Raw genomic sequence first — 20,631 nt, 5'->3', positions numbered from 1 at the left:
GAAAGGCTTACCCAATTTACACTTCTCATTCCTCCTGCTTTCAGAGTAGAAGGTGTTAGGGAAAAGGAAAGAATACAACTGAATGTCTTTATTGGCTATTGAATTTGACTGTTGTGTGTGTGTGGTGTGGACAGTGGAACATGATCTGGATCAGATCGACTACATCGACAGCTGTACTGCAGAGGAGGAAGAAGATGAGATGAGACAGCCCAAGGGCCTGGACTCAGACAGCCTCAGTTCCCAGTTTATGGCATATATTGAACAACGGCGAATCTCTCATGAGGTACTACACACATTTAAGCCAAAATCTGTTGCTGTCCCCTAGTAAAACAGTTCATGGTGGCATAAATTTCAGTTGTATCAGTGATTTGTTGCTTTAAGCCTAATTATTTGTTTTATGATGTTCAGTTCCAATTTCATGATTGAATTTTTCAGGTTTATTGTAAAAAATCAGACAATAGTCTGAAGTAGGGGTTAGCTTTATTTTTCAAATAAAAAGACAGATTTCAGAATTTTGAAGAATGAGGAGTCCTAAGAGTATCCTACGCCTTTAAAGAAAGTACAAAGAATGTAATGCTTTTTCTTTGTTGTTCTTAGTGCTTTTTTATTGTTACTAACTAGTAAATCATAGTTTGATCAGTAATTAAGAATCAAACCAAACTGCTGACTTTGGAGCACATACAAACTTAACCATAGAATTTTTGTTATGTGCTTAATTGTATTGGAGCTTTTATGCCAAGTCGCACAGAATATAAATTGTTTGCCATTATCATTCTTGGGTGTCTCTTCTAGTGGAGCATTGAGTTGCCCTAGAAAACAAATAAGCATTCAGCCCACTGTAGAATCTCTGCCAATCCCCCAAGGGTCTCAGTGGAAATTGCATTCTTCAGTGTATCTAGTCAGCATAATGGAATGGCTCCACTTCAGTGTGTGTGATGTTAATGTCTGGAATTGGTCCCAGGCTCTGAGCAGGGGTTATTTGAGAAACACTTGGGGCCTTTTTAGAGAATGATGTATTTAGCCTTTTAGAAATCGAGAATAATCACTCAAGTGGGGTGTGCTGTGGAGTGATATTATCATTCCTTAAAAAAAATCCTTCAGTCTTCCTGTCTGAAGACTTCTGAACATAGTAGTTTTTGTTGGTGTTCAGAAGACACTCTTGTATGTGAAGTTGGATAAAATTGTATAAATCAAAGTCCTGCAGCCCAGAAATAGCAGTGTACCAGGTGACTAATGAAACTACGTGTGATTCAGGCCATGAACATTCTTGTTAGCGCGAAGGACAACTGCTTTGCAAAAAAATTAAAATTTAATGCACATTGTAATCTTAAAGGGAATTGTTTTTCTTTCATTGTGGTCTTTCTCTTTGATCATTTTATGGTAGTTAGACTGCAGAGATGAGGTATCTCTATTAAAAGTAAAAATGCCTGTTATACTACTGAAAAATTGCAGTATCATTTGTTAAAGCCATTACTATTTTGTAAAATTTTTTTTTAATTCCAGCTATACTTGTGTGGTAGTCTTTATGATTCTATGTCATAACCCTCTTTATGACTTCTGTGTCATAAGGTTTTCTACAATTTAGCACCTATAAAAATATGATGAAGCAGCATTATTTTAGATGGTTTAACAGCCAGTGAAGAAGTATTTTTTATATTCTTGAATACTATCTGAAAAAAGAGTTGTTAAAAAAAACCGAATCTATATGAGATTTTAAATACTCTGCTATTGTTTAATTTTGTTATAATACCTCTCACAAATATAGAGGTATTGTGATAAAATAAGGTATAGCTTATATTTATAGGATATGACATTTTCAAAATGAAACCAATGTCACATTCATTTTATCATGAAAATTTCATGTACCTCCTACAATAATTGCAGATAATTGCAGTATTGTAAAACCAGAGTGTTAAGTCACTGATGTTAACATAATAGGAGAGATTTTTGTTTATTTTAAAACCCAATGTTCACTGAAATTAGAATAATTATTCTTTGATCAGGGTTCTAGAATTATATCTCATTTTGTATGATCCTCAGGCCTAAACTGCAAGGGAGTCTGCTTTAGCCTTTTGCAGTAATTCATCAAAGATTTTCTAATTCTATGTGATGTACCCATTTCTTGGCGATAGACTATAAATAATTTTACACTTGATTTTCAGATACCCTTTTTGGATAAGGTGGTTTTCTTTCCCTTTAAGAATACCCACTTTTTAATGATTATTTTTGGTGTTGAAATAAGGTTGTATTGCTTCTATACATTCTTATTTGACAGAATACATGTTGTGATAACCTATAAGCCTTTACCTTTGATTTATAATTTTATTGTTCAGTATGTGGTCCATATCACTGAGTCCAGTTTAATTTTTCTCGGTGATGTTTTTTTTTGAAATGACCTTTACCCTTTAGTTTATAAATAAAGTTGCCAGTGTTTTTCTTTTAGTTAACACCATATTTTACCATAAAGAGAAGTTACTTTTTGCTTTATCTTAATATTCCACCAATATCCGCAGGACTATTTGTATGACTAAACATAAGTAACAATTTGTGATGGTGAAGTAAAGAAATGGAATCTGCCCAGTGAACTCCCCCTTACTAGAAATATTGAGAGAGGCTGAGCACAGGTTAGAGTAGTGCAGGTAGAAATTCCTGTTCTGAATGGAAATTTGTATGAGGTGACACCTAAGATCTTCTCAAGTTTGAACACCTTACTAAATATTACTAAATATTACTCTATGGTCAGTGAGTATTACTGTATGGTCAGTGTAATTTACATAATACAGGGAGAAGGAAACCCACTTTTTTAAGAATAAGTGTTTTTGGGCTATACATAGTGTTTTGTTAACCAAAGTAGTAATATAGCTTATAATGAATGCTTTTAAACGTAAAAATTTACATTTGAAGATTTTGTTGAACTATTTTTTAGTGTAATATACAGATCTTTAAATGCCAAGTCATCTGTGAACTATGTAGTCACAGTGTTGTGGATACATATGTTAAATTGATTTATTTCTGCTCTTTTGGCCTAGGGTTCACCCATAAAGCCAGTACCTCTGAGGGAGTTTCAAAAAACAGAAGACATGAGAAGATATTCACATCAAAACAGGTTTGAAAAAAACAGTTCTCTTCAATTGTTTCTGTCTTTAAAACTCATCAGTGAGAGCATGAAATGATTTTGGTTTTGTGCAGATTTGTGTATGATGAAGATACTTAGATACTGTGTGTTTTAGAAACCATGTATTCAGAGCCGAGTGACAGTGTGCTTTTTGCTCATGCAATAGAAAAAGAAGTAAAATTGATTTATTGATTCTAAATTCAGACTGCCTAAACCATTACTTGTACAATTATTTGATTTGAAGGTACTTAATAGCAGGGAGATTTTGTGGTGATGTCTGGATTTATGCACTAAGAGGGCTAAATAAATTTCAGGAGTCCTGAAAAAATTTTTTGCCTTAAACTTTTGGCTAGAAACAGGGAGCTAGACGGAGACAGCAATATGTATCCTCATTATATCTCAATTGAGATGATCGTTTCACTACGCTTAGTGCCTCACAGAATATTTCTAAAATTAACTTGACTGCTTAGAGCACTGCTGCTTATTCTTGAATTCCAAAGTTTCTTGCCAGACACTGTATCACAGTAGTTGAAAAATTCACAGCCTTTGGGTCTTTGCTTCCTCTATTTTGTATGAAGTTTTTTTGTTTTTGTTTTTAACCACTTTGTGTTTGCTTGGGTTTTTTTGTAATTTTTTTATTTTTGAGAGAGAGAGAGAGAGAGACTGCAAGCCAGGGAGAGGGGTAGAGGGAGAGAAAGAGAGAGACAGACAGACAGACACACACACACAGACACACACAAAGAGAAAGAGAATCCCAAGCAGATTCCACACTCAGCTCAAAGCCCAATGTGGGGCTCAATCCCACAAACTGTGAGATTATGACCTGAGCCAAAATCAAGATTCAGACGCTTAACCAACTGAACTATCCAGGCACCCCTGTATGAAGTCTTAAAGTAGTAAACTTGACATACTTGTTCTTAAACAACAGTAAATCTCCTTTATGGAAAGTGTCATACCTAGTTCTTTACTTATACTTGATAGGATGTTAAAGTTGTTTTGGGAACTGAGATATAGATGGGTAGAAAATATGGGAGAATAGTGAAAGAAAGAAATCTCCTAATTGGCCTTTTATAGTCTCATAGGTTAGTTCATGGGGACTTAGTTAAATTTCATATCTTTTTTTTTTAATGTTTATTTATTTTGAGAGAGAGAGAGAGAGAGAGAGCGAGCTGTGAGTGCAGAGTCTGACATAGGTCTTGATCTCACCAACTGTGAGATCTTGGCCTGAGCCAAAATCAAGAGTCAGACACTTAACTGACTGAGCCATGCAGATGCCCCTAAATTTCAAATCTTTGAAATTGAAATTTATCTCAGAAAGGCTTTTTATTTGCCTTGTGTCCTTATATTGAGGGTGTGGTCTTTTGAGATTTCAGTTTCACACAGGGGTATCCTATTGTGTTTTTCCACTTTGATCGGGCCCACACTTCATCTCCTGTCCTTCTTACCTCCTGCATCTATCATAAGGAAGGCTCAAGATCTCTGGAATTTAGTAGAAACCCTCAAGGTGAAAGCCAGCTTTTTTTTTTTTTTCAGTTTCATTATGTATTAGTTTTTTAATGTTTATGCAACAAATTACCACAAATTTAGCAGCTTAAAATGTAGTAACTCAGTTCTGTGGAATAGCAGTCTGGGTAGGCTTGCCTTCATTCTCCACTTAGGGTCTGGCAAGCCAAAGCCAATGTACTGGGTGGCCTAGATTCTTACCTGGAGACACTGGGGGAGAACCCACTTGCAGGCTCATCCAGGTTGTTGGCAGAATTCAGTTCTAGTTATAAGACTGAGGTCCCTGTTGCTTTGCTGGCTATCACTGGGACTCAGTTTTAGCTCCTGGAGTCTATCCAAGGTCCTTGATCCACAGCTCCCTCCATCTTCAAGTCAGCTTTGGCAAGCTGTTTTGAATCTATTTCTTATCACATTTTGAATCTCTTTGATTTCCCTTTTTGTCACATCCCACAAACTTTCCTGCCTTCTTTTTTTTTTTCCAGTTTTATTGAGAAATAATTGACATATGTCACTGTATATAAGGTGTACAGAGTGATGGTTTGATTTACATATATTGTGAAACGATTACAGTAGGTTTAGTTAATAGCTATCATCTCATAGATACAATAAAAAATAATTTGTTTTCACCTTGTGATGAGAACTCTTAGGGTTTAGTCTCTTAACAACTGTCGTATGTATCAACTGCAGGGCTAACTGTAGTCATTATGTTGTATGTTACATCCCTAATTACTTATTTGTCTTATAGCTGGCAGTTTGTGGCTTCGACCACCTCCCTCCAATGCCCCTCCCTCAGCCCTGCTCTCTTGTGCTTTTAAGGGTTCCTGTGATTACATTACTCCCACTTGGATAATCTTTCCATTTTAAGGTCAACCAGTTAGTACCCTTAATTTCATTTGCAGAGTCCTTTTTGACTTGTAACATATTTACTGGAGTAACACCAGGGGTGGAGATCATAGGAGCCAAAAATCTGTCTACTAAACCTTAACCCAGAGTTCCTGTTTTTACTACTTTTTAGAAATTTTTGCTCTGCCAGTACTGAGGAATTCTTCGCTTATCTGAGCCTGTGCTTTCAGACCTAGTAGTTTTCCATTTATATTCACAGCCATCCACTAGCAAGTGACAAACCCTGGATTCGAACTCCGTCACAACTAATTCTAAAGTCCATGCCTTTAACTACGATACCATGTTGCTACTCCCAGACTCACTTGTGTCTCATTCTTTATTGGTTGTATTCCAGCTAAATCTTACCCCACCAGCCCACTTTTCTCTAAACTTTTGACTAAGAATGTACTGACTAGGAGTGATAAAGGTTGGGAAAGATTAGTAAAAATTGAAGGAAGTTTTTTGCCCAGCTTCAGTTTTATTTTAAACCTTGCCTAAGGGAGTTATTGAGTAATTTATTCTGTACCTTTAAAAAATTATCGGGCACCTAGGTGGTCCAGTTGGTTAAGCGTCAGACTTCAACTCAGGTCATGATCTCGCGGTTCGCAGGTTGGAGACCCACGTTGGGCTCTGTGCTGACAGCTCAGAGCCTGGAGCCTGCTTCAGATCCTGTGTCTCCTTCTCTCTCTGCTCCTCCCCTGCTCGCACTCTGTCTCTCTCTCTCTCTCATAAATAAATAAACATTTAAAAAAAATTTTTTTAATTATAATTTATTCTGTCAAAACTTTTTTAGGGTAAAGTAAGAAATATGGCCAGACTCTTGAGGTTATATAAAACAATTTTTTTCAAAACATTTTTTTATGCATTAAAATTAAAAAAAAAAAAGAATTTTGTGAATTATTCAAAGATTTGGAACCAATATAAGAAAAGAAATGTGGAAAGAAAGAGAACAGTAGTGTGACTTAAATTTTGCTTTTTTACATATTATATTTTTTAGTTTAGGAAAGTTTAGGGTAAGCCAGTGTTTCTCAATAGGTTGTAGTGGATATTTGAAAAATGTGTTTATTTGTTGGGACTTGGTTGCCAAAGGTGTTACTGGCATTAAGACTAAACTACCTGTAATGTACAGGACAATCTCGTATAACAGAAAATTTATCCAAAATGTTGTGACACTGCTATTGAGAAACATACTCATAGATGAAAAGGTCAAACGTACAAATGAAGCAGCGTGGTGGCACCAAGGAGCACCCAAGCCATGAGGGGCCCATATTAGCACCTGGTGATCGGCTTGAGGGAGCTGTCAGTTCTCAGACGTCTTCTTCGCTACCACTTTTATTCTCTCATATGCCATGCTTCATGCTCTGCCACCATCTTTAACTTTCACAGCTTAGTTTTGGCCATTGCAGGTCTTTTTTTTCCTGTATGTGTGTCCATATTGCTTTTAGATCTCTGTGCTCTTCACTTTCTCCTTCCTACATTCTGCCGCTGTAGAGTGGGGAGGTGTGGTATAGTATCAGCCACTAATCTCCAAGTCAGGTGGCTTGAATTCTCATCCGGGCTCTGCCTACAGTAACCATCACTAAACCTCTGAGGGCCTCAGATTTCTCCTTTGTAAAGTTAGTGGTTTGGACTCCATGATTTCTCAGGCCTCTCCAGTTCTCATAGGCTTCGTACCTAGAAGATGAGAGAGCAAACTACCATCAAGTCAGAGATAAGAATTCAAATCAGATAGATAAGGACTACTGGCTGCATCACCTTGGAAAAGTTACTTAACTTCCATTTCTCAGCTTCCCAAATATAGAGTGAAGATTCTAATAGTTCTTACTCCATAAGATTGCATGAGGAGTAATTGAGAAACACTATGCGTAAAGTACTTCACAGGGCATATGTAGGGCATGGTAGGAGCTCAAGGATTGTTCGTTTCTATGTTTGCATCTGAAAAATATTGTACAAAAAAATGACACGAATCATAGTTGATAAATGCAAAAGAAGTACTGACTACACATATACATCAAGAGGAAAAGTCCCATTGTAAAAAAAAAGATTCTAAAAAAGACCTTTTCTAAGAAGATCTCCATAGGTTGGAATCTATACAAAAGGCTTGAAGTAAGGAATTAACGTATAATAACTGAGGAGACCTTGCTGGAAAAAGATTCCATGGTGGGCATATTTCTGAAATGGGATGAGAATCCTAAAAGCCACGTTGATGAATCTGTATTATTATTAGTTAGTAATAAGAAACTACTAGAGCTTTGAGGGATTTGGGGGACTTTTTTTTTTTTCCTTTTCTTGCCTTGTAACACACCGATCGAATGCATTAAAATCAACCTGACGGGCGAGTAATCATAGTTTAAAATTTTAGGTGCTAAATGTCAAAAAGCGACTTACTCCCAACATTGTTAGTTCAGAGACACAAATGAGTAGCAGACACTTGAAACACTAAATCCAATTCAGGAAAAAAGATAAACACCAAATTGTAAGATTTAGCATTGGTAGAGGCACCCGGCTGGCTCAGTTGGTAGAACATGCAATTCCTGATCTCAGGGTTGTGAGTTTTGAGCCCCACTTTGGGTATAGAAATTACTTAAAAATAAATAAATAAATAAAATCCTTGAAAAAAAGATTTAGCACTGATAACACTGAGAAGCAACTTTTACTGGTTTGGTTTTTTTTTAAGCAACAAATCAGGTTTCGTCTTTTTCTTAAAAATAAAAATCAACAGAATCTTTACTTTTGTTATTAAAATTGCTACCTCAGTTGAAGATGGGAGGAGGAGCGCAGGTACAGTGGCCAGGTTCTGCCATATTCCAGATTTTGGTTGATAAACTAACTTTGTATATAAAACGATCTCTATTTACATGTATCTTGTTTCGGCCATGGTAATGAAAAAGATAATAGCTATGTATGCTCTTAAGAAATGATGCTATTTGAAAAGTGATCTCAAATGTCTGGTCAGCACTGGCTGACATAGATTGTTGTTGACTCTCTGTAGCTTGATCAGTGATATCATCACATGAAATGTGAGTTGGCGACATCAGGTATTCCTGTAGCTTAATTTAATGACTTGGGCTCAGGTTTACAAAATGCAGGCAGTCTTTCATTGCTGACCAGTTTGCCTATTGATTAATAGAAAGCTACATTAACAATAAAATTTTACTTGTCTTTTATATACTGCCTGCCTTACCAAAGAATTTTCTCTTTCCTTTTTTTCTTTTTTGGGTCAGGGTTTCATCTGAGCCATCTTCTCTCATGTCACTGTCACCAAGTCACAGTCAGGTAAATTTGTTGTTGTTGTTGTTGTTGTTGTTGTTTTTCTGTTTTAGTTTTGATTTTTTTTAAACTAAAATGATTTTCTATTTTTATAATGCTTAAATTACCATTAATTGCCAGACATCTGTAAACTTTACTACCTGTCGTCTGTAAAATACAGTTAATGTAACATGTGAACCTGATACTTGCTAACGGTGCTTTTAGACCCTAGACAGAAAATAAATCTTTACTGACATGATGGCTTTATAGTGCAAATAAGAACACAGTGTGAAAAGATGGGAGATGATTAGCAGTACACACATTTAAAGAAATGCTAGGTGACTGCAAAGTAGAAATTGCTTGAGTAAGTAGTAGTTCCCTGAATTGATTAAGAATATTGATAAGTTAACCTTTAGCCCCACTTGCACATGCAAAATACTTTTGTTCCAGTTATCACATGCAGACTTGGAAATTCTTCGGAGAAGAGAACAATTAGTAGAGCGTACTCGGAGAGAGGCACAGCTTGCGGCCCTACAGTATGAGGAAGAGAAAATAAGGACCAAGCAAATTCAAAGAGATGCTGTCCTGGACTTTGTCAAGGTGAAATTTTGTCAAATTTCATTGAAATTCCTAAAGAGTTTTAGAAGTAAGTGCTTATTTGTTTTGCTGAGGCTGTCAGTGTTTGTCTTAATTAAAGTGTCAACTTTCTTTTTTCTCACTGTAAGGAATCTTGAGTATATAGCATAACTGTCTCCTGCTTGTGATTAGATGAATTGTCCTCCTGTAGGGTAGGCTGAGAAGTGGTCATCTTGTACTTGAGACAGTAGTCTCTTCTGCTTAATTAGCAATCTATCTTTAGACGTCTCACTTTACTCTCCACCTGCCACGTCTTCAGTCTGTTAACAAAGATCGATAAGATCATGAAAGTGCCAGTGCCATGTAAACCTTAAAGTGCCATGCAGATGTGAACTATTGTTATCTGAGCCCATCTGACTTCCTCACTCTGGCGAGCACCAAAACTGTGTGAGGGTCACAGGCTTAATACTTTAGAATCATCTTTGATTCTTTCCTTTCTGTTCTCTCCACACCTACTCGGGTAGCAACCCCTATTAATACTTTTTCTTTCTTTTTTTGTTTTTTAAAAGTTTGCAGCCTCTACAGTTCATCCAAACCTGGTTCTTTTTTTTTTTTTTTTTTTTGCCTGTATCATTTAAAGTCTTTTTGTTTGGAAGTCACCTTGGATTTTTCTCTTCATAATAGTGATTTCTATTTTTGTTTGTTCGATATCTGTCTCTTCCATTTATCTGTAAATACCATGAAGACCAGGAGTGTATCTGTCTTGTTTATTTGCCGCTCCATCCCTAGATGTTAGCAGGTGTCAGCCCATAGTAAAGCTCAGTAAACATTTGTTAAAGGAATGATTGAATGAATGAATCATTCTTGGCCTCCAAAAGCTTTCTCTCTTGTGTTTCAACTAGCCAAAGACCATTTTCTTTAAGTATCGTACACATGATAAAAATTCTCTTTTTTTCAAATGTATCAAGCCCATTATGATGATCTCTAAAGCTCAGAGAGGATGACACTTTGCCTAGGTTAAATACTCACCTAGTTAGTGGCAGAGCAAGGGTTCTCAAGACAGGCTGAACAGAAAATGGAAGTAAGGTTGACCAAAAATGAAAAGTTTCTTTAAAGAAAAAAGAAGGCTGGCTCCAAACCCTCATCTGTGATCAGAATGCTATACTGACTGTCAGTAAATAATGATGGCTGACACATACTATATCCTAAGCACTATTCTGTGCATTCTACATTAACTCATTTATCTTTTAACTTGCCTTCTGTAGACATCACATAGCTAGTAAGAGATAATCACATTGTAGACAGTTTTGATTAAATGTCAAATAAGAGTTTGATCTTGATCTGTTAGGTAGAAGAGAACAGTTGTAAGTTCTTAAGCAGGAGAAAAACATGAGAGGAAAGATACTTCTAAAAACTAATCTGCTTGTGTTTGAATCTGTTAGAAAGAGATGAGGAAAATGAAATAGTAATTGCAAGTCAGACTAGGGTGCAGAATGAAGGCATAACACCAGAAGATTTCTGAGGTTCCTAAGGAGAGGCAGTGTTACACAATGGTAAGAGCCCAGATATTTCTGAGGGCACTTGGGTGGCTCAGTCGGTTAAGCGTCTGACTCTTGATTTCAGCTCAGGTCATGCTCTCAGCGGTTCATGCGTTTGAGCCCCACGTCAGGTTCTGTGCACTGACAGTGCAGAGCCTGCTTGAGATTCTCTCCCTCTCTCCCTCCCCCTTCTTCTCCCCTGCTCGCTCTCTCTCTCTCTCTCTCTCTCTCTCTCTCAAAAATAAGTAAATAGGGACGGCCTGGATGGTTCAGTCAGTTAAGCATCCAACTCTTGGATTTTGGCTCAGGTCATGATCTCACAGTTCATGAGTTTGAGCCCCACATTGGGTTCTACACTGATGGTGTGGAGCTTGCTTGGGATTCTGTCTCTCCTCCTCTCTGCCCCTTGCCTGCTGTGCTCGCTGTCTTTCTCTCTCTCTCTCTCAAAATAAATAAACCTAAAAAAATAAGTAAATAAACTTAAAAAAAAGAATCAGAAATATGAATCTGAATCCAGCTTTGCTACTCATTATGTGCTTGGCTTTGGGAAAGTTACTGAATCATACTGTGCCTTTAGTTTCCTCATAGGTGTAGTATTTAACTATTAAATATTAACTATTTCAGAATTCTTATAGGTGCACCTAGTACTTCTAGTGTGCTGAGTGCTGCGCCCCCTACCACCGCAATGGATTTTATAAATTAGAGATTTTAAGAGAGGCATTATTATGTTTTATACATAGATGTAGTGAATGTTGAATAAATCATTGAAGAGGAGTAGGAAAATAAAGGAGATCCCAAAGCAAGATTTTGAGGCTAAAAGAAGAGTTTGAAAAGGAGTCTAGTTTTGTGGAAAGAATGTAGGATTTGGAGTCAGAAGATGTAGGGGCAGATCTCATTTATGCTACTTACAAATTTATGGACTTTGCACATGTCATATAACTTCTTTTGTCCCCAGTTCTTTTGTCTTTAAATGAATATGATTATGGGGGTGCCTGGGTAGCTCAGTCAGTTAAGCATCCGACTTCAGCTCAGGTCATGATCTCACAGTTTATGAGTGCAAGCCTCGCAATGGGCTCTGTGCTCACAGCTCAGAGCCTGGAGCCTGCTTCCGATTCTGTGTCTCCACCTCTCTCTCTCTGTCCCTCTCCTGCTCTCTCTCTCTCTGTCTCAAAAATAAATAAACATTTAAAAATTTTTAAAAAGAATATGATTATGATGTTTGTGTATCTTAGTAAAAAGAATCACTTGAGATAATGTATATAAGAATACATTGTAAAACACTGACTATACAGGTGGTATAATTATTATTTGACATAGTAATAGAAATTAGCAAATTGGGGAAAAGAGCCAGTTAATCTGGGAATTTATGGGTTTGTTTTTGAACATGTTGAACATGAGGTGACCATGGGTTTCCAAATAGAGAGTTTCCACAGGCAGTTGAAAACGCAAACCTGAAAATTGGCCGATGAGAGAAAGCTAAAGGTGTTAGCACTAGAGAAAGAGAGAATGAGTTCATTGAGAGAATATAGTGAGAGATCACTATTCTGATTGGGACTATATTTGTTTGCATGTACATATAAAAAACATGCTTTTTGTATTTTTGTAGATGCTTATAGACATATGAAGTACTGTCTGTTAGTTTATTGATCTTCCTTGTTTAAATTGTAAACTGTTTAAGGGAAAGGGTGACATCTTCTGACCAGTAAATCTGGCAAAGTGCTGCACACAAGAGAGACAGAAATTAATGTGGGTGATTATTTTGGTAAATAGAATTTATCATTTCCAGTGTTCCAGATTCTAACCAACTTCCCTCTTTTGGGGGGTCTTGGGGATATATAGCACAAAGCATCACAAAGTCCACAAAAACAGCAATCCCCCTTAGATGGTGAGGTAAGTCTATATAACCACCTTTCCTTTGGAATTTTTTATTACAATGGAAATGAAATGTTTGCATGTGATTATCATGTGTTTTCAGTGATCAAAATATTGCCATTTTCCTTTTCTCCTCACAAAATTCTACTTACTCAGGAGAAGAAGACACGGGCCAGGGAGTTTATCCAAGTTTATAGACCAAGGATTTTTTAGTCTGTATGAATCCATCTGGAGGTTATTTCTTTCTTTCTTCCATCCCCACTAGAAGTATCTTCTTCATCCATTTTCAAACCATACTGTGTAGTGAGAAGTAGTCCTGGGAGCTCTATCTGGCACCGGTACGTGGTGTTGGTATTGAACAAAAAGATACCACATACATCTCAGCTCCAGGGCTCATTTCCTGAGTGTGTGTGTTATTGATTACACGGTGTACACAGTAGTTTTATAATATTAAATAGTACATTTTCATTACAAGTTAACATGTAAAATTGCTTAACCTTTTTTAAAATATACCTATTTTGATCTGTTAAAATGAAACTTATTAAATAAGTATTTGTATTGTAGTCGGTTTTTAAAGCCATTTTTCTTTATATTTTGCCTTCTCATGTTTTCAGTCTATGATCACCGCTTCCTTAAAAATGCTTAAAGGCATTGTTTCATGTGAATTTTGAATCTGTTTTCTGTAAAATAAATTACATGAAAACCTAACACACAGGGTTTGACAAGCATTAAGTTTCACCATAGAGTTTTTAAAGCACAAGTGATTCTGGAATGTAAAATGCATTGTTTGAAATGTTTTAAATGATCCATTATAAGGTTTTTTTTCCTTATTGACTAGACATACGATTACTACTTCTTGTTTATCTCAGAATTTAGGCATTGTTCTTATACCTGAAAGATTCACTCAGCCTTTTCAGTCATCTTTTGTTCACATGGTAATAATAAAGGAACAAACCTTTAACAAAGTTTGATAAGTTAATAACCTTTTCTTACCCCCAAATTTCCTTCTTAATGGTCATTCTGGAGAAATTCATTATTTAAAAATTAAAGCTCCTCAGGAAAATATGGTGTGCAATTTTTAAATTTCTAGTTGTCCTCTTGTCTGAGAAAGGTAATGAAGAGATGCATAGACTAGAAATCATGACTCCTGGGTTTATTGTTTTAATTTGTGACTGACTCACTAAATGACCACAAATTCTTTGTTACTGCTATGCCTATACTTCAGCTTTCTCTTCTGTGAATAGAGAATAATCCCTGTTCCCTCCTTGCTTTAGTCAGTTTTTAAGCAATCAGATCATATTTGGAATTAAGCTGTTTGGAAGAAAATCATTACTCAGAATCAATTTATTAGCTTTTATGATACATGAATTCAAAATGATTGTGAATGCAATCCTATATGTTAGCATCTTCATTATGTCTTAATATACCTCTTTGCTTGTGTTATTTGTGAAATATGTCACGTGTGTGCATCGTTTGTTTTTGACATTGCTTCCTTTCTCTCTGCCTCTCCAGTGTCCCTTCCCATCCAGAAGGTCTCAGCACACTGATGATAGTGCCTTGTTAGTGGTAAGAGCCTTGCACAAAGCGGAGTTATATATTGTTATATCTAGAGTTTGGAGAATAGTAATTATACTTTTCATTCAGAAATTATCTACGTACCATAAAACATGATGAGCGTCATTACTAAATACTTTGTAAATAGCTAGAACTGTTTCCCTGCTTTACTGTTCATGACTTACCAGCGTTCCAGTGTTCTGCAGCTATGATTCAAATACCTTTGTTAGTGTTTCCAGAAGTAAAACATTCACACTGCAAACCATATTGGCTTTGGATGTGGGTTGGGAGGAGAGGGCACATTACTTTTTTAGATGTCATTTCTAATTCTAGGTGCACTTACTTTATTAATCATTAATTTGGCTCATGAGTCACCTGTGTGTTAAATGGATTTCTTTCCTGCATGACACTAATTACACAACTGTATATTTGCCATCCTATTTTATTGTCTATTTTAAGCTACTGAAAATCCCAAACTTTTCAAAAATACTTACATCTCAAGATTATCCCTCTATGCCCATTTTTTAAACTTTGGGAAACATTAACTCGGAATGTTATCTACTGATCGTTTTTTAACACCAGTTTACTTTTATTGCCTGTTTCTTCAGCAGAAAATGAGTATAACATAAGAGCAGTATTAAAAAATCTTATTTTTGTCAGCCTTGCAAGAGAATTCTAACATTCACATAATTGCTTTCCCCATCATGTTTTATGATATTTTTTATAGTAGTATTGAAAACTAGCAGTTCAAAAGTCTGTGTGTAGCAATTCCTGTCTCATGTGCTGGTAACTGCCGCCCTTGTACATACTCCTGCGTGAAGTGCATACTTCAGCAGGAGGTCCTTCTTACATAAACGTCCATTGTCAAAATTTCTGTATGTTCTGCAGTTATCATTTCCTTTGAGATGGATAAAGCACATTTTAATTGGGCAGTCTTACAGGTAAATAAAACCACCACCTTCTGGAGTTTTTGTGGAAATTAATTGATATGAGAAGCAAATGATTTAAATTAATGGACAAAAATACTGAGAGCCTGTGATGATCCAGACACTTTACCAGAATTATCTCATTTATTCCTCACAGCGATCTTAAAAGTTAAGGTTAAACTGATCACCATCTTACAAATGATTACTGAGGCACAGATATTTTGTCCAGAATGAGATTTGTCCGAGGTCACATAGCTAGTAAGTGCAAGATTGGGTTCAAATCCAGATCTGGCTGACTTGAGAACCTACTATTTATTAAGCACCATGGTGTATTGCCTCTCACACTATAATGGAAAGCAATTTAGGAGACTGAAGATGAGATTTAATAATGTATAGGAAGTGGCATAAGTCTGAGTGGCCACACTTCTTTGTCAAGGAAAAAGTGGAATTTGGAAAAACAGATCCCCTTGGTGTGAAATTTGAAATGGCTTTCAGCCATTTTCAAAACACATACCCTTGTATTTTACTTATCAGTATTCATGTTTGACCTAAATGAGATGGCCTTTAAAAGGACAGTGTCTCACATATTTTTGTATGCCAAATAGTATCCAACACTTTGCAGAAAAGAAAGAGTCGTATTTTGCAGAAAGAGTCGTATTTTTAAATCATACCTCTGCTTTTCTCAAGACTTCTTTCTCTTCAGTAGCTTCATATGGTAGAATAAAGTCCTTCTTAACACAGCCTGCAAGCCCCTGCATACTCTCTGTCATCTCTGGGCTCAGGGCTCATTCTGCACCAGCATTTTTTCAGCTTTTCAAATACAGCAAGCCTGTTTCTACCTCACAACCTTTTGCACATGCTGTTTCCCTCAGCATGGAATGCCTCTCCTTCCCTGTATATACTCCTTGGTTAATTTCTACTCATCTATCAGGTATCTGCTTAAATGTTAGATCTTTAAAAATGACTCTTCTGCAGCCTACAACCCCCAAATCAAATTTGTCTCCATTGTTATTTTTTCTCTTCATAGTTCATTTAGGTGGATGTTTATTGTTTTAGGTCTCTTCCCTATTAGACTACCAGACTCTAAACTTCATGGGCACAGGGATAATCTCTGTTGCATTTACCTATGTATACTCAGTTCCTGTCATCGTTCCTGGGATATATTAAGTGCTCAATAAATATTTCCTGAATGAACACATAAATGCTATGCATCTGAAATTGCTCATTAAACTGTTTCATGATGAAAAGGTCTGATGATGTATAGCAAGGTGTAAATGTTGGATTTCATTTAAAGACCTTGAAATACAAGATCTGAAATAAGTATTAGTGATGTTTAATATCCATGACACTAACATGCTCTTAGGGCTGCCCTCCAGGCTTCTGTTGTTTTCATCTATATCCAATCCGCATCTGTATCTCATCTCTAGAAACTAGAGAGTATCTAGGCTCATTTCGCATCCTCTTCTTTTCCACTTTTTTTGTCCTCCTTTGCCAAAATAGTGGCTTTTAGCCTTTTTATGTTTGAGATTGACAGTAATTTCTATACATTTGGTTATAAGGAGGCCCAGGAAAACTGAAGAGGTGACGATATGACTGTTGTCACAATCTTGTTCTTTGGTATATTTCCTTTGATAGATTAGGTTACAATGTTACTTTAAAAAAATTTTTTTTGCCCACCCTCCCCAAAAAGAAACATTGCTATCTATCAACTGTCATTAAAAATTGTTGTATTCATTTTATTGATCATCTACACATGTTTTTCTGAACACCCACATGTGCTTAATAAGGTCAATTGTTCCCTGATTCACATATTTGTGATCCTAGTTTAAATTTTTAAAAGTTATTTAATGTATAAAGATTTCAATATATTTAAGACTGACTGGCATTTTGTTGTTGTAATAGGTCCAATCTTATCCAGTCCCCTTTGTGATGAAAGTCCTGTCTTCTCTGATTTCCACTCTTTACCAAATTAAAGAATTGTCATGCTTTGGGTTTTATCTGTAATCATAATTCTGTACAATAGATTCTAACACTTACTGTCTCTAATTATACCTTTAATATACTTGACAGATACATCTAATATTTCTAGTTGTATGTAGGTTGGTGAAAGGATAAAGGATTCAAAGAAAAGGAAAATTCCTCTTACACTCATGTAGGTCATTTGGACATAGAGGCAGAAATGAAATGCTGGTTCATCTGCAAGGCATGACACAGAATCCTCATTCCTCTGTTTTTTCACATCAGAGGTGGTATATGGAATTATAATAACTCTAATTTGGATCAGTGTTGAAAAAATAGTGTCTTTACTCATGCCAGTTCTGCTCAGTTAAAATGAGCTCTTTGACTGGATTTGTTTCCCCATAAGAGGAATAGCACAAGTCTTGGTAGTTTCTAAGGCAATTTTGCTCAACAATTTTGATGTTCTTAGTTTTAGTTCTATTTAAAATCACTTTTAATAAATCATGCCTGCCCTTTTTTTGGTTGTCAAACTATCATTTATCAAAATATTTTCCTTTGTAGTTCTTAACTAGCTGAACATTCCACTGTTCCACTGTTGATGTCATCTATGATGTCATGAGGGTGGTGGCCATCAACATTGCAGCCCACAGATTGAGCAGTCCCCGGGATCTCTTTATGGTTCCAGAGAGTTCTCTAGCTAAAGATCAGTGCCACATCCGTCAGGCAGCATTGACAATCTTGTAGAAAATGATGGTTCCACTGTGCTTAACGTTGTTCGGCTTTGTGTCTCTTGGTGGTTCCTTGAGAGCTTTGATAATCAGGGCAGAGGCAGAAGGCACCACTTCAATATGAGCCTGTCTGTTCTGAATGAATGGTCAGTTTCACTGTAATCCTGAGACCCTTCCAATCACCAGTTGCCTTGGCAATGTCATCACCAACCTTTTTGGAGACAAACCCAGGGGCTGATCTTGGGGGCTAGGGCAAATGTGGCACTGACGTCCCCACCAGTGCACCTCAGGTGTATGGCTTTGATGTCGCTGGGGTCAAATTTAGGCAGCATAATGGAGGCAGCTGGTGTTGGATGAACCTGGATTTGAGATGACCAAAGACAGTTGCACCTTGGCCTCCTCCAAGCCGAAAGCCAAAAGCCCTTTCATTTCTTGGTTAATGTGGTATGAAGTATTGAAATAGTTTGAATTATACAGATGGGAAAACTGTTTTATAAGTTAGGAGTTTTTTTCCCCCTAGTATTCCTTCTGCCCTATCAATATTTTAGTAAACCATTTGAAAGTTTGTCCATGACCTTTCCTTTTCTAATTTCATTGACCTGATCTGCCTGCCTGCCTGACATTTTGCTAACATAAATGCTGCCTTTTGTTTGTTTCTTCCCTTTCTCTTTTAAAATTTAGTCGCTGTCAGGGTTGAATCAAGTGGGCTGTGCAGCTACCCTGCCTCATTCTTCTGCCTTCATGCTTCTTAAGGTATCTCTTGTTACCGTAATACCCAGGAACTTGAAATTTTCCAATAGAATGGTCCCACAGCAGTGTGAAATCTAGGATTGCATGAAATATACATAAGCTTATAAAACTATTTGAATTTAACATTAATTTTACTTGAAATTTTTGGAAGATTTACCATACTAGAAATACAGAGCCTGCGTTAATTCTTTATATTGAAATTCTGTTTGATATGCTGTTCTGATTTTCCTACCAAAGGTTATTTTTTTTGTCATGAGTTATTTTACTTTGGCTGATAAATAATATAAAGTTAACTCTGTTTTCTAATGTGCATTTAAAATAATTTCAGTCCCAGTCCCCAAAAGTGTCACTGCTAAAACCTTCTTCTAGTAGAGGTCAACAAGCTATGGCCTGTAGGCCACATTTTTTGGAAATAGATTTATTGGCACACAGCCACTACCATTTGTTCATATACTGTCTGTGGCTGCTTTTGAGCTTAATAACAGAGTTGGAATATGGCCTGCAACCCTGTGGTATTTTATTTTTTGAAGGCCTCTAGGAATGGTGATTCCATCTTTGTTAATCATATGATATATAAGAAATTATTAATAATCTTCCCTGTTAGAAGGTTCTCCCCTTGTCTGACTTAGATCCACACCCTGTGGCTTACACTTACTTCTCTTCTTTCCAGAGTAGAGATTTTCTAGTTATTTAGCAGTCTTTAAAAAAGAATCTTTATATTTGAAAACTATTATGATGCTGCCCTTGTCTTCTCCCTAAATAAACTCTGATTGTTTTATGTGCCTTTCCCAGTCTGTTAATCCTTTTGAGCTTTCTCAAGTTCTCTGCCTTCCATTTTGGCTCCACAGCCCCCAAGTAGAAATATAGCCCTTATTAGAGCCTACCTGGCACTGAGCATGAAACAAGGTTTTTCACATCTTATTCTAAGCGTTGGGTTGGCTTTTCTCATTTCAGTATCCATTTTGGTCAGTAGCCACTGTAATTCTCAAATGTTTCAGTTATACTCCTAAATGATAATTAATTTCCATATCTTGTATCTTTGAACATTTTTAATTCTCTGATTTACCACAATACTTTCAAATTCTTGCATCATGTTCTTCTAAGTGCTGGCCCCAACTTTGTATCATCTGTAGGCCTGATAAACCTCTTTAGTCGGTATTGAAGATGCTACACATACCTGGATGACTTTTGAAAAACCTTTATAATTCTCATCTCTGTTAACTCTTTGCTAGCCTTTCTCAGCTAGGTTCCTCATTTGAATGACAACCCAGAAAATTGAGGGATTGTTCTCAAAGTTCTCTCAAGGAAGGTATATTACTAGTATAGGAGTTATATAGGAGAGAAGTTAATTCATTACACTCAGTGGATACCTTAGGGCATTGGGGCTTATTCTCTCCCAGAATAGGAAAAGGCCAAATCTGAACGTGCCAACCCTTGTATGGTAAGTTTAACTTTCTGTCAGACATGCTGTAGTATAAATGATTAGTTTAAAAAGACTTACCCTTTATTTTTTGGCATCCTTGTTACTATACAGCTGATACATATTTATATGTATTTAGCCATGGGTTTACTTCTTTTGTTGCTTAACCAGGCAAAAAAAAAAAGTTGAGTTCCTGTCAATTTCTGTTTTTTTGCTCCAGTTCTGCAAGAGTTCTCAAATAGAGTCAGTGGCCTCCGAGTAATTTGAACTAATAATCTTCATACCCTAGAATGCAAGTCACTTAGATTTCTAGTTTCAATAAAAGTACATTTTAAAAATCACCATTTTACAAGTTGCCTCTATTCTGGCTTTGTTTTTCTTTACACACAGCTGTGTATTACCTTTTTGATGTTTCTAGAGGTGGAGAAATTTGTTGCCATTCAGTGCAGTTTGCTTCACTTCTTCCTTCTCGTCTAATAGAGTTGCCTGTTAGCTTAATTCTTTTTTGCAATATTAAATTTCTAGCCTAACTCCTATTAGTCTTTTTAAATTAAAAAAT

General features: G+C 36.4%; 1 protein-coding gene across 9 annotated transcripts in view; it reads left to right on the top strand.

Moving 5' to 3' along the window:
• Positions 1–20,631, top strand: part of LRCH3 (leucine rich repeats and calponin homology domain containing 3) — a 119,762-nt gene that overhangs the window by 74,300 nt on the left and 24,831 nt on the right. For 5 of the 9 annotated variants that reach the window (XM_007090926.3, XM_015541475.2, XM_042957140.1 and 2 more), the window contains exons 9-15: positions 135–283; positions 3,030–3,106; positions 8,725–8,776; positions 9,200–9,349; positions 12,703–12,753; positions 14,248–14,301; positions 18,584–18,655. In XM_007090926.3, the coding sequence (XP_007090988.1) occupies positions 135–283; positions 3,030–3,106; positions 8,725–8,776; positions 9,200–9,349; positions 12,703–12,753; positions 14,248–14,301; positions 18,584–18,655 (605 nt within the window). The remainder of the gene's footprint in view (positions 1–134; positions 284–3,029; positions 3,107–8,724; positions 8,777–9,199; positions 9,350–12,702; positions 12,754–14,247; positions 14,302–18,583; positions 18,656–20,631) is intronic. The other 4 variants (XM_042957145.1, XM_042957143.1, XM_042957144.1 and 1 more) reach the window with 3 other exon arrangements.

Source organism: Panthera tigris, chromosome C2, assembly GCF_018350195.1.
Source record: "Panthera tigris isolate Pti1 chromosome C2, P.tigris_Pti1_mat1.1, whole genome shotgun sequence".
Taxonomy (NCBI): domain Eukaryota; kingdom Metazoa; phylum Chordata; class Mammalia; order Carnivora; family Felidae; genus Panthera; species Panthera tigris.
The sequence above is the reverse complement of the archived record's forward strand: the minus strand, read 5'-3'. Positions and strand labels throughout refer to the sequence as shown.